General features: G+C 56.6%; 1 protein-coding gene across 7 annotated transcripts in view; it reads right to left on the reverse strand.

Annotated features, from left to right (window-relative positions):
* Window positions 1-25,139, reverse strand: part of LOC116942550 (receptor-type tyrosine-protein phosphatase kappa-like) — a 180,280-nt gene that overhangs the window by 84,794 nt on the left and 70,347 nt on the right. For all 7 annotated transcript variants that reach the window (XM_076067180.1, XM_076067179.1, XM_076067181.1 and 4 more), the window contains exons 6-8: window positions 19,562-19,736; window positions 14,625-14,737; window positions 12,405-12,585 (exon numbers count right to left, since the gene is read on the reverse strand). In XM_076067180.1, coding sequence (XP_075923295.1) covers window positions 12,405-12,585; window positions 14,625-14,737; window positions 19,562-19,736 — 469 coding nt within the window. The remainder of the gene's footprint in view (window positions 1-12,404; window positions 12,586-14,624; window positions 14,738-19,561; window positions 19,737-25,139) is intronic.

The following is a 25,139-nucleotide window of genomic DNA, read 5'->3' on the forward strand; positions in this document are numbered from 1 at the left end:
ATCGATGAAAAGATATTGCCGCTCGACTGATTCGGAGTGAGACCTCTGCTGTTAAACTGGAGCCGGTCATAAGCACACTGCCCAGGTATGGGAAACTCTCCACTCTCTCCACAACTGCCCCATCACCGATTGGGAGTTGTGGGGGTGGAGTGTCCGATGGTACAAAATACCCAGGCAGGTGCTTAGTTTTGGTGGGGTTGATGGTAAGGCCCCATCACTTAGTGGCACGCTCCAGTCTCAGCAGCAGCGTCTCCAACGCCTCCTCTGAATGAGCAGCTATTACCAAATCATCGCCATACATAACGTGGTTGAGCAATAGGGAGCCATCCCTTGACCACACCCGGGCATCGATCAGCCTCCCATTATATCTGTACCAAATGGAGATTCCCCCGGTACAACTATTGAAGGCTTCACGAACTACGTGGTCAAAATAGATGTTAAATAACGTGTGAGCCAGAGGACATCCCTGTCGCACCCCAAGGTGTACAGGGAATGGCTCTGACTCCCGGCCACGTAGTTTTACCCGGGCCTGCTCACACACACAAAGTTCCCCCATATAGCCTTAACAGACTGTAGGGGCAAGTGCTGTTAGCGAGCACTTATGAAGGCCGGTAGCGGTACACGAGGGGGTGGGTGCCCAGCACCACGCCCGACCGCCTTTGTCTCCCTAGTGGCAATGTTTACACACTGCACCAGGTACTCATTTGAGGCTGAGTCGACTTAGGGGAGGCCCGGGACCGGTTAAGATAATCGTCACTGGTGTTGGCCGTGAGCGGGAATCGAACCCGTGTCGCTGGGTTCATAGCGCAGCGTGCTAACGGCTACACGTGTTTCTCACACACACACACACCTCTACACACACACACCTCTACACACACCTCTCTCTCTACACACACACACCTCTACACACACACAACAACAACCTCAATTCGCCACTAAGTGGCGGTGACGTCACCACGACGCTTGTGCCAGGTCATGTGCACCTTGAGGCCACGTGAAGTGTCGAACGCCCGCTGGCAGAAGGTCACGGGGCAGACCCAGGTGCCACGGGTCGACTGACTGGGATGACTGGCTGATGCACCACCTGTGCCAACCTGCTGTGCTTTAGCCACCCGGTGCTCCGCTCGTTGTTGTGAGCGTCGCTCCTCCGCCCTCCATTGTTGTTGGAGGGCGACTGCCTCCAACTGCCCAGTAGCATCCTTCACGAGCCTCCTCCACAGAGGCCGATCTTGACACCGCTGGTACCAGTCATCGGCAAGTCCACTCAGCTCCACGTCCTCCTGTACCACATCACTCCATCTCTTCTCTAGCCCATGCCGCGCCCGTTTAGCCCCCTCGATCCGGCCGAACAAAAGCTGTTTTGGCATGCGGTGGCTGAGCATGCCACACACACACACCTCTACACACACACACACCTCTACACACACACACACCTCACCACCCCTCACCACCCTTCCGGGTCAGATACACGGCCGCCACGTTTGTGTGAAGCCGGCAGTGTCTATTTCACGTATATACCGACCACTGCCATAGGAATGTGGAATTTCCACCGCTGTCTCAGGGCCACCGAAAGGAGATGAGCATTGGCCCGCTCGTGTTGACTCCTGGATTGTTGCGAGTTGATGAAGCAAGATGAATCACGCTTGCAATTTGTCAAAAATCCCAACACAGAGCGCTCTTGAAAACGAGACGTGAGACTCAGGTGGCTTTCATAAGCGCCCTAAAAAATAACGCTGAGCCAGACGCTTCACCTGATATTGATCTCAGTCAGTTTACTCTCACCTGGTGAGAATCTATCAACATCATGACAACGAATGATGATGATGTTATGACGATGGTCGTGGTGGTGATGATGACCATGAAATCAACGATACTTGATTCGCAGTAACTGACGATGATGACAATAATGATGATGATGATGCTCATGATTACAATAAAACTGAATGCATGATAATGGTTAACCGATCGTGAATGCAAAGGTGACAATGATTGTGGTGACGAAAGTGATAACGGTGATCAATGTTGATCTTCATCCATTACGGTGACGAACAACCGATGGTGCGGATTGTAACGGCGGTGACAACGACGTTGACGGCGTCACACAATTTGAAAAATCTCTCCGGGCGGTGGCAAGCATCTCACCGTACCCGCAGCGGACCACTCAAGCAACTGTTACTTCTGCATGGTGGACCCCTCCAAACGTCGGACTCGCAAGAATGCATCTGCTATCACATATCCAGACCTTCCTTCATCCATTGCCCCGGTGCCACACTGCCATGAGCTCCCCGTAACCACTCCTCTGGAGAGAGAGCAGCCGTCTTTATAAGAGAGCAGCAAGTCAGAGAGAGAGGAAGACGTTGTAGATCCAGATGACAATTTCAGAGGTGGAGCTGAGGAGAGAAACCCATACTACCCCAACCAAAAAGACCTAAACGACTTGATCAGAGATCTTGGTCTCACCAAGTCCAATGCCGAGCTTTTGACGTCTAGGCTCAAGCAGTGGAACTTGCTGGATAAAGGTGTGCAAGTCGCAGATCAGAGGAAGCGTCACCAACCTTTTTGCAGCTTCTTCACCCGTCAAGATGGGCTCTGCTTCTACCACAATGTGACCAGTCTGTTCGAGGCAATCGGAATCGCCTGTAACCAGAATGAGTGGCGCCTCTTCATTGACAGCTCATCCAGGAGCCTCAAAGCCATGCTGCTCCATAATGGCACCAAGTACCCGTCTCTTCCCCTGGCTCACTCGGTGCACCTCAAAGAGGATTACAACAGCATCAAGACCTTGCTGGACGCCTTGAAGTATGAGGAGTACGGCTGGGAGGTCATCGGAGACTTCAAAATGGTGGCATTCCTGATGGGTCTCCAAGGCGGTTTTACCAAGTTTCCCTGCTATCGTTGCCTTTGAGACAGCAGAGACATCAAGGCGGCCTACCACAGCCGGGACTGGCCACAGCAGACCGAGTTCTCTGTGGGGAGGAACAACGTCAAGTGGGAGCCACTGGTGGACCCCCGGAAGGTGCTGATGCCACCACTGCACATCAAATTGGGCCTTATGAAACAATTTGTCAGACCTGTAGATAAGGAGTCGGCAGCTTTCAAGTACCTTCAAGACTTCTTCCCTAAGCTGTCTGAGGCAAAGGTCAAAGCCGGTGTCTTCATCGGACCACAGATAAAGAAGATCCTGGAGTGCAATTAATTCCCCAAGAAGCTCACTAGTAAGGAGAAAGTGGCTTGGAACAGCTTTGTCGCAGTGGTTCGTGGCTTCCTGGCCAATCACAAGGTCGAAAATTAAATAGAGCTTGTTGAGACTCTGGTGAAGAACTACGGCACAATGGGCTGTAGGATGTCCCCCAAAGTCCATATCCTTGATGCTCATCTTGATAAATTCAAGGAGAACATGGGAGCGTACTCGGAGCAAGGCGAGCGCTTCCACCAGGATATACTGGACTTTGAACGCCGCTACCAAGGACAGTAGAACGAGAACATGATGGGAGACTACATTTGGGGGCTGATTTTTGAAAGTAATTTACAGAATAATCATAAATCTCGAAAAACTACTCACTTGTAAATCTTTCGTTGTATTTTTTTTATTACTTTAGTATAAGTACATGTTTATTTTGATTCATGTTTTTTTCTGACTTTATGTGAACGAAAAGACACAAATTTGCCCGTTTTCTGATTGAAAATAGGTACATTTCAAAATATCACTGTCCTGGTCGCAAAAGCAAAGTTTGTGGGCAATAATAACCATTTTCTATACTTTTTCGGCATAAGCAATTACGAAATAACACTTACTACCCAGGAACAAAAATTGTGTTGCATAGTGTAATTTTATTACCGTGAGCGAGTGGGAATCAAACTCGGGTGCCGGGTTCGTAGCGCAGCGCGCTATTCGCTACACTGCGCGCGGACTCTCGCGCCTTAGCGCTCGCCCTGCCGGGCCGATTTCACGGCGTAAGCATCTCTAGCAATGAAGAGCGGCGGACTGAAGTGGCTTTCAGCAGGAGAACCAAACAAAAGGGAGGAGGGCAACAATTTGGAAGAAGACGAACACTTTCAGGACTCTCTCTCCCCTCTCTCTCTCGCTGTCTCTGCCTCCTCCTTCCTCTCGAGTAACGGGAATTGTAATGAAGTTTTTTTCTCTCTCGGCGAGCGTCATTTGTCCGTGCGTTGCACGCGGCGATAACACCGCAGCTCGGGCTGCGAGAAAGAAAATAAAACCCATCTCTAAATGAGAACTGTCACTGCACTTTGTTAGACGTGAAAGTGGAAGTAAAATGGTGTGACGTTAATAACAGATTATTATTACGTCTTGTCTCTCCTTATTACGGTGGCATTTATTTGTTTAGTCGTGCACTCATTTCTGAAAAAATGTACGAAAAACATAATCGGCACCGAGACAGGGAGACACGGGGAGACGGGGAGACGCGGGGAGACGCGGGGAGACACGGGGAGACGGGGAGACACGGGGAGACGGGGAGACACGGGGAGACAGGGAGACACGGGGAGACACGGGGAGACAGGGAGACACGGGGAGACAGTACACGAGAGATGGAGACACGGGGAGACACGCGGAGACAGAGTACACGAGACAGAGAGACACGGGGAGACAGAGTACACGAGACAGAGAGACACGGGGAGACAGAGAGACACGAGACAGAGAGACACGGGGAGACAAAGAACACGAGACAGGGGGAGACACGGGGAGACAGAGTACACGAGACAGAGAGACACGGGGAGACAGAGAACACGAGACAGGGAGACACGGGGAGACAGAGAACACGAGACAGGGAGACGCAGAGACGGCGAGACAAACGGCGACACGTATAGGGACATTTTAGGAGATAGGGATGCAGACCAGGAGACTTGGAGACAGAGACAAACAGAGACAGACTAGGAGACAGAGAGAAACATGGAATGGAGACACCACTGTGAGAGTCCACATGTCGTCTTTAAATCATAGTGCTGCACTGACATTTCCACCAAGTAAGAGTGGTTTTACTGATGCAATTGGGCATTGAGGGTCCTGAACCATGGAGATTCGAGGACACCCCGGAGACATCCACTGGGACAGCTTCTGCAGGAACCGCATGAACCCAATGAATTAAGAATCAGCCAGGGCATGTGGAGTAAGACGTCGGACATCGCGCCGAACAACATGCGTCACGACCCAAAAACAGCGCAGAGAGCTCTGGAGAAGCCCGCACCGAACGGCAGGGCAAGAAGCCAGCAGAGAAGAGTGGCCGGTGAAAGCTGGAGCAACGTGCAGACGCCACGTAGACATTAACGTTGTCACCCTCTCGCGGAGGTGAGAAAAGAGAGGGGTTAATGTTGGTACACGAACTCCAAGCAACACTGTCCCCAGCTGTCCAGACGAGCGAGCGGGTACGCGAGTGGGTGAGTGAGTGAGTGGGCGAGCGAGCGGGCGGGCGAGCGAGCGGGTGGACGAGCGAGCGGGTAGGCGAGCGAGTGGGCGAGTGAGCGAGCGAGTGGGCGAGCGGGTGGGCGGACAAGCGGTTGGGTGAGCGAGCAAACGGGAAGGATGGAGGGAGGCAGGCGGATATAATAATAACAACAACAAAACCACGACAGCAGTGATGGATGCACAACCTCGGCAATCTCGCACAGCCCTGAAATTTCTTGACTCTATTTGGGCCCCCGCCGCCCCCGACCCCGCCACCTTTCGCCTGCTCTCTGCCCACGCGACGGAAAATAAAATCTGCCGCAAATTCGAGGCGCCGCACGCAGCGATTTGCGACGCGTCGCTCGGGAGCCAGCGGCGATCCCCGGCGCGTCCATCTCACCTCATTCCCACTCGCGCGCCCAACAACGACGTCAACAACAGTGACAGAGGCCCGGGAAATCACGGTGCGATGCCCCCCGTGCCCCCGTGCTCCCACGGTTTGTGGACGAGCTCCGAGGAGGTGTATGGTGTCTCACCGCCCGTGTTTTTTTTTTAACATCCACCAGGACAACAAATTCATTCCTCAGGGGTGAGGAGAGCTGGTCCCTCCCTCCCTCGATCGCATCATCGCGGCCCGCATCGCGCGGCAGCCAGCGCCGCTCGCCTCCTTCCCCCCCCCCCGCCCACCGCCCTGCTCCCCACCCCATCATCGCACTCCTGTCCCTCTCCTCCAGGAAAATTGTTATCGCCGTGAATTTGTTCCAATGATAAAAAAATAAAGCGTACCGCGCTCGCAGACCCCACGCTCGACACGACAATCACCTTCCAGCAATCTCGCCGTGGAACTTTGCGCCGCCCGCATATACGCGAGGGGCTCTCCTAATGCCATTATTTCCGCAGTGTGGGCTTATGAAAAAAAAAACAATTTACCCGGGACCCGGCCCAACGCAGCACACAGCAATTTGACGGGAAAATAAGCGAGCACGCGGGGAGGCGATGGGCCACCACCACAACTGGCACCTACAGCACCTACAGCACCACCAGCACTGCCACCAGCACCACGACCAGCACCCCCACCAGCACCACGACCAGCACCCCGACCAGCACCACCAGCACCCCCACCAGCACCACCAACACTGCCACCAGCACTACCAACACTGCCACCAGCACCACGACCAGCACCCCCACCAGCACCACCAACACTGCCACCAGCACCACGACCAGCACCCCCACCAGCACCACCAACACCCCCACCAGCACCACCAACACTGCCACCAGCACCCCCACCAGCACCACCAACACTGCCACCAGCACCCCCACCAGCACCACCAACACTGCCACTAGCACCACTAACACTGCAATCAGCACCACTAACACTGCCACCAGCACCGCTACCAGCACGACTGGCACCGCCAGTACCACCACCAGCACCGCCCCGCCGCGTGGTTCTCAGGGAAGGCGTCTGTACGAGCGATCGACGCTCCCACGGGGCCAATCATCGGCGCTTTCACCATCATTGACTCCGGCGCTGGAGCGACACCGGCAGCTCACGGCACCGGCGCAGGCTCGGCGGCCTCTCCCTCTCCTCTATCAGCCACTGCCGCCACCGCCATGGCTGAGAGTTGGGGCGGGCGAAATGTGCATTTGATGTCCGCGCCATTCTTACAGCACATAGACTCACATGGAGACCCATAGAGACCCATAGCCTCATAGAAACCCCCCCCCACCACGTGCAGCTCCTCGCTGCACATGGGGGGGGGGGGGGTTTCGGGGAGCGAGCGTGGCTGCTTGGCTCGGTGCTCGCTCCTGCGTGGCCGCACGGCGCCCAACGAAAAGCGAGGAGCTCCCTCGGGGCGCTTCTCAGCCCACGGCAAACGACTCGTAAGGCAGCAACTCGCGGCGGCGGCGGCGGCAGCTCGAGACATCACCGACCACGACGACGATGATGACAATGACGGAGACAGAAGGCGTACGATTCTGCTGCTTGCGTCGGTTATTTCGATTGTTCTGCTGCTGCAGGATGTGTAATCCTGCAGCGAGACGTGGGACATCGTGTCGAACAACAATGAGCAAGCGGCGGGGAGCCGTGGTGGCATCTTGATCGCGATGCGCAGAGAAGCACGGAAAGGTGCACGCTGGGAACTGTGATGAGAGACAGGAAGAGGAACACGTGGGTCACCACCTGGCGCTGGGCTCTCTATCGAGCTGTGCTTGATAGCGAGACCAGCGCGCGACTTGCATTGCTATCCCTACACGGAAATAATGCCACAAGGTGACGTGGCACATGGCCTTCAAGCGGGCATCAGTTCTGCCAAAGAGGGGGCGATGATTTCTGGGGTGACCCCAATTGAGTAAAAACATAAATACATACACACACTTTCGAGGAAGGGTTTGGTGGATCACACATAGATTGTTAGGGCAAGTGCTGTTAGCGAGCACCTATGAAGGCCAGCACGGCACACTCGGGGCTGGATGGCCAGCAACCACGCCTGACTTCCTGTGTCCCCCAAGCGGCGATGTCTACACACCGCAGCAGGTGAGGAGGCCCAGGACCGGTTCAGATCAGCGTCACTGGTGTTGACCATGTGCGGGAATCGAATTCGGGTCGCTGGGTTTCGTGGCGCAGCTCACTAACCGCTACACTACCACTCCACACACACAAAGACAGACACACAGCCACACACATGTCACACACACAGACAGACACACACATCACGCACAAAGACACATACATCACGCACACAGATACACACATCATACACACAGACAACAACAACAACCGACATTCGCCACTGAGTGTCGGTGACGTCACCACGGCGTCTGTGCCAGGCCATGTGCACTTAAAGGCCAAATGAAGTGTCGAACGCCTGCTGGAAGGAAGTCACGGGACAGACCCAGGTGCCACGGGTCGACTAAGATGACTGGCTGATGCACCACACACACAGACACACATCACATGAAGAGAAGGCGTCTAAGAAGGGCGCTGAGACCCACACGCCGCGTGCGGGCCTCTGGTGGTGAGCACGAGCAGCCACGCGTCGGTGACGAGCAGCTATCGCTCCAACGCAGGCCAATTTGTCAGATTTACGCACAAATAACTCCAAATCTGCCAGGATTCGTGAAGCCAGCTCCGTCTGTGTTGCTTATAACCCCCCCCCCCCCCCCCCCGCGTGGTGCTTGTGGGACAGGGGGAGGGAGGGAGGATCTGAAATCTCTCCCAGACTCACGCCCGCACCGGGAGTCGAACTCGTGCGATGATTGGCAACAGCGCAGCGGCGAGAATCGACGCGATAATTGGTTTTTCGTTCTCCCAGAGCTGTTGATTAACTTCTGTCTCACTGAACGGGCAACACAGACACACGCGCCGGCCTGCGTGCCTACAGATATATACACAGCGAAGACACGTGTGTGTGTGTAAATAAAAGGCAAAGTTCCCTTTAACAGAATGTTAGGGCAATTCCTGTCAGCGAGGGGGTGGGTGGCCAGCACCACGACCAGCCGCAATTGTCTCCTCAGTGGCGATGTTTAAACACCGCACCAGGTACTAATTTTAGGCCGAGTCGATCTAGGGGAGGGCCAGGAGCGGTTCAGATAATTGTCAACGGGTCGCCGGGTTCGTAGCGCAGCGCTAACTGCAATACACACTGACAAGTGCCGAGGGCACACACACGCACACACACACACGCACACACACACACACGCACACGCACACACGCACACACACACACACGCACACACGCGCACACACACGCACACATGCGCACACACACGCACACACGCACACACACACGCACACACGCGCACACACACACACACGCACACACACGCACACACACACACACGCACACACGCGCACACACACACACACGCACACACGCGCACACATGCGCACACACGCGCACACACACGCACACACGCGCACACACACGCACACACGCACACACACACACACACACGCACACACACACGCACACACGCGCACACACACACACACGCACACACGCGCATACGCACACACGCGCACACGCGCACACGCGCAATATGCAAAACGCACGCATGTGCCACACACACTCGCAAGCCAACATTTCGCTTCCCACCCACTCGACCTCCACAGCTCCGCTCTCCCTCTCTTCCCTCTTGCCCGCGCTCACTCTCCGCGATGTAAATTCAGAGGGGAGAGCAAAGCCCATCAAAAACGAATTAAACGTTGGAACTTTCCCAAACCACATCTGTACATTGTGGTCATCCGCTGGACTACCCGTGGCATGCTCCCCACCCTCTCGCTTGGCCACGAAAGGTAAAGGCGCGGCCCTGCAAGTGCTCGCTCCACCATTGGCGGAAGGGCTCCACCTCCCAGACAGCTGGAGCAAACCCGTCGAGAGAGGTTAACTCGTCCACACTGGCAAAGCCATCTTGAAGGAGGTGGGGATGCCCACACTTTACCCCACCGCACGCGACCTGCCGCCGGTCGACTGACTTGGGTGTGAACCCATTCGTACTGCTGGGACGACAGAGGCGGCAGTTATTTAAGAAGCTTGCGCCACCATTTCAAGCTGCCACGTCGGGAGATAGAACCGGTGACTTCTTGCATTGCAACTCCAGCGAGCTGACCATCACACCACAGCAGTAGCAGCAGCACCCCATCTCTGCAACCCAATCTACATTCATCCTCATCTCTCTCTTCCTGTCATTATTCTCGCTCATCACGGGGGCTGTGCCGTCCTGCCCCTCCCTCCACCCGCGCCCGCCCTAGGCCATCATCTCGACGTCCGCTCACTCCGCAAGTCCTTCACATCGTGGTTTACCTCTCCGATCCACCTCTTTGTAGACCCTGCCTCTCAATCTCGGCCCTGGCGGTTCCACGTCCATCGCTTTCATCGCCTTCATTCGCCCGACGTGGTTCCTGCCCTCCCCTCTGTTCTCAAGCCGCAGGCCCCGGGGCCACGTCAGCCGACTTCCCTCCGGGGCGCTCCGAGACTCTGCGAGGGCCCGAGATGAGCTCCACTGCTCTCACCCTCCTCCTCCTCTGTTGCGCCGGAGGCAACTGATTCACGTTGCATCGCCGTGCCACCCACCGCATTGTCGGACCGTGGGGCACTGCCTTCATTTCCCTTCTCTGGGATTATCCTGCACTCGTCAATTCCCAATTATTGATATCAGCAGCGGCAGCGCCTAATTTTAATTAAATTCCGAAGCGAGATACGTGTTATTTTGTTGAGGAGCCGATATTAAGGACTGCACGTTTAATCTTACAGCGCTCGACTAATGACAGTTGCATAGGAACCGCCAAACAAAGGCAATGAGTGGAGCCGTCTGCAGACTGTTATCGCACAACAAAGACAAAGATCCCCCGTTTAGCCTGCATAGACTCTTGGGGCAAGTGCTCTCAACGAAAACGAGGCGGTGGAGTGTGGCCAGCAATACGCACGGCCGCCAATTCCGCTGTCGACACAAAGTAGCAGGTGCTCATTTAAGGCCGAGTCGACCTAGGGGAGGCCCAGATGGTTTAGATGTGACTCGCCATCCTCCTCGAGGGGGGTGCTGCCACCCAAATGCGAAGCCTCATTTGTCGCTAAGGAAACGAGCAGCAGCGGTGACTCGATCCCTTATTCTGGGCGCCATCATCAGTACCGGCAGCAGCAGTGGCGGCAACATTAACGTCATCGTCGTCATCACCATCATCACCACCACCACCACATATGTCAACATCATCATCAGCAGCACCATCAATGTCAACATCATCATCAGCAGCACCATCAATAATTATCAGCAGAACCATTGGTAATGTTCATAAATAGCCCCCTCGCTGTGAACACGACGATCAATAGCAACGTCACAAACACAGGCAGAGTCATGGATGACATTGGCATCATCATCAGCAACAGCAGCAGCAGCAGCAGCACTCACACGGCCTGGTGAAGTCTTGAGCGTGCTGTCATTGCGTGATGCTCGCTCTCAACTCCCCTAAATAGCTTCAACATATTGTTGGGGCAAGTTCTGTTCGCGAACACCTATGATGGCTCGCACAGCGCGCGCACGCACCCTCACACACGTGTGAGAGAGACGCACTTAGACAATCGCGCCATTTTAACCTTTAATCACAAGTAAACGATCATCCACTTTGTAATCAGTCGCCAAGGCAATCAATTGTGGAGAAGGAAGCTACGGCGAAAACCGGCGAAGAACTCACGAGGTGCCGGCCGAGGCCACGTGGTTCTCTCCCAGGTCCTGGTTCTCTCCTAGAGCCTCTGGGAGTCCCTACGGCCCCAAATGGGGGCCCCAAGGCCGCCGCCACCACCACTGGCCGTGCGCGCTCCATGGAAAGACACCGACGCATCACGGACGACGACAATGACGACGAGGTGCGGGGGTGGAGACTACGCCGCCGGTTCCCAGGTGATACGGTCATCACCGCCGAGCTACAAAGAACGCGACGCATCACGGGCGGAAGAAGAGGGGCGCTCTCGCGGCACCAGGAGAGGGGAGCGCCACGGGGGGATGCGTTGCTTCGAGCAAAGGCGTTGTCGTCGTTGTTGTGACGAAACGAAGGAACGACCTGGACACTGACAGCTTCCCCAGGACATCAGCTGCCTCCTCAGCAAGGGGACAATCCTGGAATGGATCAGTTTCATTATTTGACTTTGCTCAACCAGGTGAGGAGAAAAGGAGGAGTCTCAGTTGCAAAGGTGACCTGGGGCATTGATCTGCCAGTAGGGGGCGAGATTTGAAAGTTGGCAAATTTGGACCCTGGCGTCGACACACAGCGGCCAACTCTTGCCAGTGACGTCACAGCGTCCTTGACGTCCACTGTGGAGCCGATGGGCGCGCAGCGCGGGCGCGGTCGATACGCGCCATGGGGCGAACCGCGGCGGACACCGGAATTCTGAAGCTTTGCGACAAGTTTCCAGCCTGGTGGCCCGGGGATGGTTGGGGGTTGGTGGGGGGCGGTCGGGGGCAGCGGGAAGCGGGGGCGGGGGGGGGGGCACCGCGTCGTCCTCACCTGCGCACTTGGTGCGGGCGATGAGGGGGGGCCCGGGGCGGCCGGCGCCGCCCTCTCCGGGCCGCGTGAGCCGCACGCGCACCTCGTACTGCGTGTCGGGGTCCAGCTGCCACAGCTTGTACGTCGCCGTGTCCACCGGGTGGATCTCCGCCCACGCGCCCTGCGGCATGCGGTACTCCACCTGGGGGACGCCAGGTCGCGGGGTCGCGGGGTCAGAGAGTGTAGTGTAGAGGGGGCAAAGCGAGGGGAAGCGGTGACCGCAGCGGCCGAGGGATGGGTGGCGCAGCTGGGGTGGTGCCGTCCAGCGTGACTCGGTGTTCATCTCTTTATAGGGTCAGGGCTAGTGGGATTAGGGTCAGGGTTAGTGGGGTTAGGGTCAGGGCTAGTGGGGTTTGGGTCAGGGCTAGTAGGGTTAGGGTCAGGGCTAGTAGGGTTAGGGTCAGGGCTAGTGGGGTTTGGGTCAGGGCTAGTAGGGTTAGGGTCAGGGTTAGTAGGGTTAGGGTCAGGGCTAGTGGGGTTAGGGTCAGGGCTAGTGGGGTTTGGGTCAGGGCTAGTGGGGTTAGGGTCAGGGCTAGTGGGGTTAGGGTCAGGGCTAGTGGGGTTAGGGTCAGGGCTAGTGGGGTTAGGGTCAGGCCTAGTGGGGTTTGGGTCAGGGCTAGTGGGGTTAGGGTCAGGCCTAGTGGGGTTAGGGTCAGGGCTAGTGGGGTTAGGGTCAGGGCTAATAGGGTTTGGGTCAGGGCTAGTGGGGTTAGGGTCAGGGCTAGTATGGTTAGGGTCAGGGCTAGTGGGGTTTGGGTCAGGGCTAGTAGGGTTAGGGTCACGGCTAGTGGGGTTAGGGTCAGGGCTAGGGGGGTTTGGGTCAGGGCTAGTAGGGTTAGGGTCAGGGCTAGTGGGGTTTGGGTCAGGGCTAGTGGGGTTAGGGTTTGGGTCAGGGCTAGTAGGGTTAGGGTCAGGGCTAATAGGGTTAGAGTCAGGGCTAGTGGGGTTAGGGTCAGGGCTAGTAGGGTTAGGGTTTGGGTCAGGGCTAGTGGGGTTAGGGTTTGGGTCAGGGCTAGTAGGGTTAGGGTCAGGGCTAGTAGGGTTAGGGTTTGGGTCAGGGCTAGTAGGGTTAGGGTTTGGGTCAGGGCTAGTGGGGTTTGGGTCAGGGCTAGTAGGGTTAGGGTCAGGGTTAGTAGGGTTAGGGTCAGGGCTAGTGGGGTTAGGGTCAGGGCTAGTGGGGTTTGGGTCAGGGCTAGTAGGGTTAGGGTCAGGGTTAGTAGGGTTAGGGTCAGGGCTAGTGGGGTTAGGGTCAGGGCTAGTGGGGTTTGGGTCAGGGCTAGTGGGGTTAGGGTCAGGGCTAGTGGGGTTAGGGTCAGGGCTAGTGGGGTTAGGGTCAGGGCTAGTGGGGTTAGGGTCAGGCCTAGTGGGGTTTGGGTCAGGGCTAGTGGGGTTAGGGTCAGGCCTAGTGGGGTTAGGGTCAGGGCTAGTGGGGTTAGGGTCAGGGCTAATAGGGTTTGGGTCAGGGCTAGTGGGGTTAGGGTCAGGGCTAGTATGGTTAGGGTCAGGGCTAGTGGGGTTTGGGTCAGGGCTAGTAGGGTTAGGGTCACGGCTAGTGGGGTTAGGGTCAGGGCTAGGGGGGTTTGGGTCAGGGCTAGTAGGGTTAGGGTCAGGGCTAGTGGGGTTTGGGTCAGGGCTAGTGGGGTTAGGGTTTGGGTCAGGGCTAGTAGGGTTAGGGTCAGGGCTAATAGGGTTAGAGTCAGGGCTAGTGGGGTTAGGGTCAGGGCTAGTAGGGTTAGGGTTTGGGTCAGGGCTAGTGGGGTTAGGGTTTGGGTCAGGGCTAGTAGGGTTAGGGTCAGGGCTAGTGGGGTTTGGGTCAGGGCTAGTGGGGTTAGGGTCAGGGCTAGTAGGGTTAGGGTTTGGGTCAGGGCTAGTAGGGTTAGGGTTTGGGTCAGGGCTAGTGTCTGTTGGCTAGCGGGCTTAGGGTTCGGGGTAAGCCTAATGTGATATCATATTGTTGCTCAGGATTAGAGTGAGGGGTTGTTGGTATTAATGTTGGTGTTGTTGGTTGTGGTGGTGGAAGTCGTTGTCGTAGTGGTGCTGGTGTTGGTGGTTTCAGCATTGGTGGTAGTGGTTTCAGTGTTGTTGGTGGTGGTGGTAGTGGTGGTGTTAATGGTGTTGGAAGTGGTGTTGGTAGTGGTGGTAGTGGTGGTAGCGTTGGCGATGTCTCCGTGCGGTGACCACCTCCTTGACGACGATGGGGCCGTCTCCCAGGATGGAGTTGGCGTTGAGTGCGATCCACAGGTATGTCGCTCCCACGCCCAGCAGCTGCGGCGGGGCCACCGGCGCCGGCGGCTCTGCGCGACACAAGAGAGGCGTGCATGAGCGTCGCTCGCCCTCACGCCACGCAGCCCAAACGCGTTCCCCGTGACAGTCAAGTTACACACAAACCTGCTCACGCACGCACTTACCCACGCACACTTACACACGCTTAGACGCACACTTACGCACAAAAACAAATTTCCCCCGTTTAGCCTCAACGGACTGTTGGGGAAAATGTTTTGAGTGAGCAGCACCGATGAAGGCCGGCACGGCGCACGAGGGGGTGGGTGGGCATCACCACGCCCGTACACACCCCTACACGCGCACCAGCCCCACGCTCTCGCTCTGTGCACAGTGAGCAATGACTGATATCAGGAGATCCGTTGTTGTTGTCGTTGTTTGCTGGCGGGGGCACCGTGCGTGCAAGTCAGGGAGCCCGCGCTGCGTAGTGCGCGGGTCAATAGCGGCCGCCTAATGAACGCAAAAAACGCTTTCCAATAAATCAGAGTGGCGCGGAGAGCGAGTGAGCGAGCGAGCGGCGGCTCCACGCAGAGAGCATCGCCGCACCCGGCAGAGCGCCTCGTTTCCCAAGCGCCTCCACCGCCTCCGCCTCTGTTTCCCCAGATTGTATTTTCTTTTTTCACGATAATAAGAACGACAACAAAGAGCGGGGCTGCTGCTGCTGCTGCTGCTGTGGCGTAACGGTTATCAGCGTGCGCCGGACTGCCAATCCAGGGGCCGCCAGTTCGATTTCGTCTCCCGGCGCGGCGGTTCAAATAATGGTGCAGGTTTTCTCAAATCCGCCCCCCCATCCCCTCCCCCGTGGAGTGGACGTGGAGATGATGGCCCAGGACAGAGCGAGTGGAAAAATCAGAGTAGCAAGGCAGAGCCCGCACGCGCGGGGAACACAGCGGAGAGAAAGAAGATTAACCTCGAGTTCACGGTGTTTTACAGAGGGCCTGCTGCTGCTGCCGGGCTGTGATGGTCAGCGCTGGTTCAAAGGAACGGGGAACGCATCTTGAATACCCCTCACCCACCGCCCCTCTCCACAGAACAGTATACAATGGGATCGCTGCATTCAGTCAGTCGGCAGATCGCGTGTGGGTAGGTAACTCCCACATGTTCTTCCGAGTCGTGTGAAAGAGAGGGCCAACAACACCCCCTGCCCTGCTCTCCAGAGCTCCCTTGAGCGGAGGCCCTTCTGGCGGTCGGGGCATGAGCGAGAAATTGCAGGGCTGTGCCTTTACCTCTCAACGTCAACCATACGTGGCCAACCGTACATATAGCATGGTTGGCTATGTACGGTGTGAAATTATTTTACATATATACGTACAACAACAGTGATGGTAAATGCACGTGGTTCTGTGAATGTAATTTGTATAATTTTCCACGTGGCGAGATTAGGGCAATTACATGTGGCCATTATCGGCAGTGTCCTGCATTGGGATATTCGACCAATTCCTTTTTAACGCATTCCATCCACAGTAGAGACATAAATTCCGTTTGTTCTATCCCCCTGACCGTCCAATCGTATAATGTTGTGTTGCTATTCGAGACACCTTCACCATCATTATCATCAGCCCGGGTCGAGCCACTGCTGGATGAAGTCATCTACGAAGAGTCGATCTCATCGACACAACCGCCGGGGGGGGGGGGGGGGGGTGGGTGACCACTCAGAGCGATTCCCTGCTTTGGCTCGCGCTCCGTCGTTAGTCTCGACCGAGAGCCGCCGTCCACCGTCAACGCCGCCACACAACACATTCTCTCTCTCTCCTGGCGCTCCGCTCCAACGCTCGCGCCGCGCTCTGTGGGTAAAAGCACCGACGTGGTGACGATAAGCCAGGAGGCGGTTAGTTGCGTTGCCGGAACCGCGCAGAATCAGGGCTTAGCAGGTGCTCGTTAATCTGGCTGCCGCTGTCGCCACCACAAAATCTAATTCGCTGATTTTCTCTTCCGCGAAAAAATGTGCGCTCCCTTGCATTGCCGATCCGTTAACCCCTTCAAGCGACTGTCTCTCCCGCGCAAATATCTCTCCCACACAAACATCTCTCCCACGCAAATATCTCTCCGACACAAACATCTCTCCGACACAAACATCTCTCCCACGCAAACATCTCTCCGACACAAACATCTCTCCCGCACAAACATCTCTCCCGCACAAACATCTCTCCTGCACAAACATCTCTCCTGCACAAACATCTCTCCCACGCAAACATCTCTCCCACACAAACATCTCTCCTGCACAAATATCTCTCCCACACAAACATCTCTCCTGCACAAATATCTCTCCCACACAAACATCTCTCACGCACAAACATCTCTCCCACACAAACATCTCTCCTGCACAAACATCTCTCCCACGCAAACATCTCTCCCACACAAACATCTCTCCTGCACAAATATCTCTCCCACACAAACATCTCTCCTGCACAAACATCTCTCCCACACAAACATCTCTCCCACACAAACATCTCTCCCACGCAAACATCTCTCCTGCACAAATATCTCTCCTGCACAAACATCTCTCCCACGCAAACATCTCTCCCACACAAACATCTCTCCCACACAAATATCTCTCCTGCACAAACATCTCTCCCACACAAACATCTCTCCCACGCAAATATCTCTCCCACACAAACATCTCCCCCACACAAATATCTCTCCCACACAAACATCTCTCCCACACAAACATCTCTCCCGTGCAAACATCTCTCCCACACAAACATCTCTCCTGCACAAATATCTCTCCCACGCAAACTCCCACACAAACATCTCTTCTGCACAAACATCTCTCTCCTGGCAAACATCTCTATCAGGTGCGTAGCTCAAGCTCCCCCATCCCATCCGATCCCACTAATGTGATCCCACTGATCCGATCCCACTAATGTGATCCCACTGATACGATCCCACTGATGTGATCCCACTGATCCATTCCCACTGATGTGATCCCACTGATTTGATCGGGGTCGCACCTTGCGTTGCAATGTCCAACGTTGCCCTCCAATCGTTACCACCACCACCACCAACGACTGTCACGAGACAGCCAATGGCCCCGATGCCACAGCGATTAGAGCCAAAGGGCCTCTCCATCCCTCGCTCGCGCGCCCTCAGATACCACGGAAGCCCTGCGACGAAGCAGGACAGAGCCATGGGGCAGGGACAAGGCCGCGGAACGGGGCTGTGGGACGGGGCTGTGGGACGGGGCTGTGGGACGGGGCTGTGGGACGGGGATCGTGGGACGGGGATCGCGGGACGAGGATCGCGGGACGGGGATCGCGGGACGGGGATCGCGGGACGGGGATCGCGGGACGGGGATCGCGGGACGGGGATCGCGGGACGGGGATCGTGGGACGGGGATCGTGGGACGGGGATCGTGGGACGGGGATCGTGGGACGGGGATCGTGGGCGGGGATCGTGGGACGGGGATCGTGGGACGGGGATCGTGGGACAGGACATCTGCTCCAGGGCTCTCCACAGCGATCCCAAGCGAGTGGTTTTGTCAACTTGCGCTGCTCCACTCACGATAACGGTAATGGCCGCTGGCAGCAACTGGGGTGGTGACGGCCGCGGTGCGGACCAGAGGCCGCCCCCTCCACAACCCCCCCAAACCGCCACTACCCTCCGACTGTCAGGATCTATCCGCTGCCGGATGAAGTCCTCTCCCGAGGCCGTCGCCATTCTCTCCCTCACAATCTCGCGACGTTGGCTCCCTGATCTCGTCGCTCCATCTACGCGGCGGTCATCCTCCCTGGGCGGATTCCGCCCTTTGGCTGCCGCTCCCGCGCTGGTCTTGGCCGCCGGCCTCACGCGCGGCGATCGGCAGGATTGGCCGTGGTTACGGACCACGTGCCACTTTCAAGAAAACTACTACCCGCACAAGAATACGCACCGGCACTCACACACACGCGTTTAAAATAAACAACATCAACCGTCTCTGTGTCCTTGTCATCAGCGAACACGCGATGGGTGCGAGACGTAGTGTGGTGTGCCTGGTGTGTGATGCATGGTATGGCTGGTGTGGTGTGACCAGTCGGTATCGTGTGGTGTGGCTAGTCGGTATGGTGTGGTGTGACCGGTCGGTATGGTGTGGTGTGACCAGTCGGTATGGTGTGCCTGGTATTGGAGCACGATGTGTTATGTCAACACGGCTGTTTACCAGTTGCAATGTACTTGATTAAGAGAAACAAACACATCAACTTGAAAGGACATTCGCGAAATTGCCTCTTAATCTCATTCAAAAGTTGCGCTGAGAATACAAGGATAAGAAATATAAATATATATTTTTATGAACACATTTAAACGGTAGAAAGTAAACACAAAAACAGCAACTAATATGTATATTTTATAATGGTGCAGGCATGTGGCATCTTTAATTTCCAAATGTCAGATGCCAGCCATAATTATGTCATGAAAGCCGCCTGTAATTGGCTCCCTCCTGAAATGCCAGCGCCGAGCAGGAGCAGGAGGCTGCCGGGGGAGGATCGGGGGCGTCGCCAGATGGGCACGACTCAACGCAGCCCCCCCCCCGCCCCCCCCCCCCGCCCCCCGCCCACCTGCGTCAGCCTCCTCGTATTTACCCGGAGCCACCGTGCAGCCAGCCGGCCGTCTCCCCGCCGACACTCATCCCTCGCATCTTCAGACAAATCGCACAACTAGCTGTCCACGCAAAACTACGCGAGCTGCACCTACCAATCTCCACACCCACCGATCAATTTCCACCCCCGGCACTGCCCGGCCCTCCTGCCGGCTCCTCTCGCCGAAACGGCACGACCCACGACCAGCTACGTGGACGCTCCGGTCTCCTGGATACCAAAACCCATGCGTCGTCCGCGAACCCCGCCCGCCCAACGGCGCCGCACCTTTGACGAAGAGTTCGGCGAAGTTGGAGACCCCGGAGCCGTCGGGAGAGCGCACCACGCAGCGGTACTTGTCGGCGTCGCGCTTGCGTGCACGGCGGATGTCGAAGGAGGCGGAGAAGCGGCGGTGGTTCACCATCTTGGTGCTCGTCATGGGAACGTCCTCGCCGTTACTGCGCTGCGGGACGGGAGTTGGGGGGGGCAGGGTGGGGGGCATGGGTTCAGGGGGGTGACGTGGAAGGTCAGGGTGAGACCGGTAAGGGAGTGTGAGATAGGGTGGAAAGGAGGGATAGATTGTTTTTTCTTTTAGTTTGTTTGGGGGCCGGACTGAAACGTCGGACGTCATGCCAAACAAAGCAAGGTATAACCCAAACACACAGCGAAGAGCTGTGCACGGCACAGCCGCGGCCAGGAAGGTTTAGCCCCAGCTATGACGCACTCGCAGGGTGACACAGCACTCACGGGGTGACACATCACTCACAGGGTGACACATCACTCACGGGGTGACACAACACTCACGGGGTGACACATCACTCGCAGGGTGACACATCACTCACGGGGTGACACATCACTCACGGGGTGACACAGCACTCACGGGGTGACACATCACTCACGGGGTGACACATCACTCACGGGGTGACACAGCACTCACGGGGTGACACATCACTCACGGGGTGACACAGCACTCACAGGGTGACACATCACTCACGGGGTGACACAGCACTCACAGGGTAACAGCACTCACGGGGTGACACAGCACTCACGGGGTGACACAGCACTCACAGGGTGACACATCACTCACAGGGTGACACATCACTCACAGGGTGACACAGCACTCACGGGGTGACACAGCACTCACAGGGTAACAGCACTCACGGGGTGACACAGCACTCACGGGGTGACACAGCACTCACAGGGTGACACATCACTCACAGGGTGACACATCACTCACAGGGTGACACATCACTCACAGGGTGACACAGCACTCGCAGGGTGACACATCGCTCGCAGGGTGACACTCGGCAACGTCACCCGTCCTAATCACTCTGTACGACCGCTCGTCGCACACACGCACCCTCCCGCACCATCGTCTCAGGTGTGTGTGTGTGTGTGTTAATCCTGCACCCGTGTTCCCCCGCACACAGAGACCCCCACGTAGCCATCCGCACACACCGCTGGTGATGCTCTACCCGTAAGCGCCTATTAAGGTGAATCAGGGGGTGGTGTGGCCAGAAACAACACCAGGCCGCCTTTGTCTCCCCATTGCTTATGATTACAGACCACACTAGGCACCCAATAAAGCCGAGTCGATCTAGGATAGGCTCAGAAGCGGTTCAGATATTATTCGCCACTGATGTTGGCTGTGGAGATTAATCAAACCCAGGCTGCGGGATACGGAGCGCAGAGTACTAAGTGACTCAACTCTCTTCTCCATGGCTGCCTTTAAACACACCCTCCCACGCAAACACAAACAAAGACACAGATCCCCCCTATAGCCTTAACTGACTTTTGGGGCAAGTGCTGTTAACGAGCAGCATCTACGAGGCCGACACTGCGTATGAGGGGGTGGGTGGCCAGCACCACGCCCGGCCGCCTTTGTCTCCTTTGTGGCGATGTTTGTGCACCTCACCGGGTACTCATTTGAGGCTGAATCTACTTAGGGGAGGCCCAGGACTGGTTCAGATAATCGTCACTGGTGTTGGTGCTGTGATCGGGAATCGAACTCGGGTCGCCGGGTTCGTAACGCAACATGCTTAGCACTGCACTACCGCTCCCCACACACAAAGGCCGCGATTCACCGTATAGTCTCAACAGACTTTCGGGGTAAGTGCTGTTAGCGAGCACCAATGTAGGAGAGTGATGCCGGAGTGTGATGCCGGAGTGTGATGCCGGAGTGTGATGCCGGAGTGTGATGCCGGAGTGTGATGCCAGAGTGTGATGCCGGAGTGTGATGCTGGAGTGCGATGCCGGAGAGCGATGCCGGAGTGTGATGCCGGAGTGTGATGCCGGAGTGCGATGCCGGAGAGCGATGCCGGAGAGTGATGCCGGAGTGCGATGCCGGAGTGTGATGCCGGAGTGTGATGCCGGAGTGCGATGCCGGAGTGCGATGCCGGAGAGCGATGCCGGAGAGTGATGCCGGAGAGCGATGCCGGAGTGCGATGCCGGAGAGTGATGCCGGAGTGCGATGCCGGAGTGTGATGCCGGAGTGCGATGCCGGAGTGTGATGCCGGAGAGTGATGCCGGAGTGCGATGCCAGAGTGCGATGCCGGAGTGCGATGCCGGAGTGCGATGCCGGAGTGCGATGCCGGAGTGCGATGCCGGAGAGCGATGCCGGAGTGTGATGCCGGAGTGCGGCGTCGTGGGCAGAGTGGGTGCTGGCGATGGAGAAGAGGCGGCTTGCCGGGCGCTGCCGCGTTCGTCCTTGCTAACGGTGGCACGGACACTGCGTCTCCTGCAGGGGAAGCTTCTTAAAGCGCTCTGAGCATCACTTTGAATCTTTAATCTTCAATGCCAGTTTTTATGTCGAGAGAGCTGTGGGGCCGGTCCTGCGACCGTGCTCCACTGCACCCGGTTTCATTTAGATTTTTAAAAAAAATTGCCGGGGAGAAGGAAACATTCCAAGTGATGTAGATAGGGAGGAGGCGGTCAAGGGCTGGAGGGGTGTAGGGGGACTGTGCATGTTCCCCCTCCCCTCGCCCAGACCGGGGTAAATGGTGGGGCCTCAGAACATGAATAACTCATCACGGCGGCCAGACGGGCCGAGACGGCGCACGCCACTTCAGACGAGACCAGGCCCGATGCAAGTGCCACCGTCGCTGCCCCACGCATTACCAAGCTGGGCCTGGTGGTGATGGTAGTGGTGATCGTGGTGGCAGTGGTAGCAACGTGCATGGTCGTTGTCCTGGCGGTGATGGTGGTGGTGATGGTGATGTTGATGTTGACGAAAGTGGTAGAGGCGGTGGTCCTGGCATTGCTGGTATGGTCGTGGTGGTTGTCACGGTAGTCTGGCACAGGCACCGTGGTGACATCACCGTCGCTTAGTGGCGATGGTGGATAGCGGTGGTGGTTGTGGCGATGGGAATAGGTTTGCTACCGGTGCCGCTGGTGCTCACTCCTCCAGCAGATGCGGAGTCACCCAGCGGACGTTCCCAAACGCGGCCACAAAAGTGGACCTCGAACTAAATTTGAGGGTGCCAACACAGACCCCTGGGCAGGTGCCCGCAGAGCACCGCGCCCCACCGCCCGCCAAGATTGCACCCAAAAAACCCACAGGGCAATCGGCTCTTATCATGTAGCTACACGGGCAGGATGGCTCCTGGCTTTGTGACAAGATTAGGAATCCTGGTTAATGAAAGAGAATAATATAAACTCGGCCAGGCGAGAGCACAGGCGATGAAATAAAACAATGTGCATGACTATTGCGTGCAAATCCCATCGACCCATAGAATCAGTGGGCACAGCTGTTTTGTAGAGAGAGGCAGTCTGTGTAAGTCTACGGGTCTCTGTGTGTATGAACATTCCAATAGAATATGGATGTATACAGTGATGTTTAAATGCGATTGCGTCTCACAGATGTTCTACAGAAGCAGTGGGAATGTTGACTTCATAGACAGAGAGGCAGTCGATCTCAGGTGGAAGAGGAGAGCGAGGACTTGAGCCTGGACTTGAATAGAGACAGGGAGCAGACAGCACGAGTGTCTGGGGGGGCAGGGGTGAATTCCAGAGAAGAATGAGTGACCTCCCTGTAGCGATCTTCCATTCAACCGAAGGAGCGTGATGTCGTCAAATGTCACTCGCGAGCAGCGGACTTTCCAACTTCGGCTGAGAGCGTTATCTCTCTGTCACAGCAGGGAGTGGGGGGTTACGTGGCCTCGCGTAATTTGGCCAAATGGCTTTAAGGGTTTCTGGCACCCTCCTCGCCAGAGCCGCCGCCGCCGCTCGTTGAACTCCGCCATCCCGCCCCGACCGGCGTGGCGGAGTGCGCCCAGCACGGCCCCTGGTGCATGGCACCCCGTGGACAACCACGCGCTGGCGGGCGTCAGAGAACACACGGTGCGGAACGCACAATTCTCCTTCCTCCTTCGCTCCACGGCGCAGCTGGAAACTGGCGTTGCGGCGGCACTAACACACCGTGGCCAACGCACGCGACGCCGTGGAGCGCTTCCATCGACCGCGATCGACGCTCTCCAACTCTACTCCCAGCGTCTGACTCTGGGCCCCACTCCTCTCCAGCCGGATTCTTCAGTCCGCGTCGGAAATGGAACTCTGACGTGGGGCGGATTACGAGCACGCTCGCCGCGATTGACGGCCGCGCCATCGAGCACCGGGATTGGGACCTCGCGGTATCGCCACGCCCGCTGCTCCTGGCGAAGCGGCACTATTCCTGTGCGTTTATCCCAGCAATTCGGGGCTCGCTCAATTCATTCGCTCACCATCTCACTCACCCCGTCACTTGCTCACTCGCCCACTCAAGAATTGTTTAATCCAATTACTCTCACTAATTCGCTCAACCACTTTCTCGCTCACTTGCTCACTCACTTACCCTCTCTCTCAATCACCTCGCTCAACCTCTCACCCTCTTGCCACTCAATGACTCGCTCGCTCACGGCCTCACGCTCTGCCTCTCCGAGGGGAGCTCTCCCGCACCGTGGCGTGGCAGCCGTGTCGCGCGAGCGTGAGGATTCCCGATAGCCGCGCCACCGCCGCCGCTTTGAAGGCAGCGCCGCCAGGTTAGAGCGCAGCACCCACGAGGCACGCGGCGACCCGACGCGTCACCCCAGGGGCCCGCGAGTGGACGAGCGCGCGTGTGAGCGCGCGTGTGAGCGAGAGGAAGTGGGTGAGTGTACGAGCGAGTGACCGGGTGAGATAGAGAGAGCGGGTGAGCGAGCGGGTGAGCGAGCGGGTGAGCGAGCAAGAGAGAGAACAGTTGTACGGAGAGGGATTTCTTGTTGTATCACATGGAGGAGCGTGACGCAAGGACGCAGACGCGTGCGGTGGTTAACGCTTTCGTTTCCCAAACGAAAGTGGCCGAGGGTTTTGAGTTTAACCTCTACTTCACACGGAGAGCGCAATCAAAGCCGCAATCACCCTGATGGCACAAAAACACCCGTGCTGAAGACACACACGCAAACAGAGTCGTAGTAACACACACACACACAGAGTCGTAGTAACACACACACATGAATTACAGTAACACACACACGAGTCGTAGTGACACACACACACACGAGTCGTAGTAACACACACACAGAGTCGTAGTGACACACACGAGTCGTAGTGACACACACACACGAGTCGTAGTGACACACACACACACACACGAGTCGTAGTAACACATACACACACACACACGAGTCGTAGTAACACACACACACACACGAGTCGTAGTAACACACACACACACGAGTCGTAGTGACACACACACACACACACACGAGTCGTAGTAACACATACACACACACACGAGTCGTAGTAACACACACACACGAGTCGTAGTAACACACACACATGAATTGCAGTAACACACACACACGAGTCGTAGTAACACACACACACACGAGTCGTAGTGACACACACACGA

The sequence above is a fragment of the Petromyzon marinus genome, chromosome 15 (genome assembly GCF_048934315.1).
Source record: "Petromyzon marinus isolate PM22_M1 ecotype Great Lakes invasive population chromosome 15, UKy_Petmar_22M1.pri1.0, whole genome shotgun sequence".
Taxonomy (NCBI): Eukaryota; Metazoa; Chordata; class Hyperoartia; order Petromyzontiformes; family Petromyzontidae; genus Petromyzon; species Petromyzon marinus.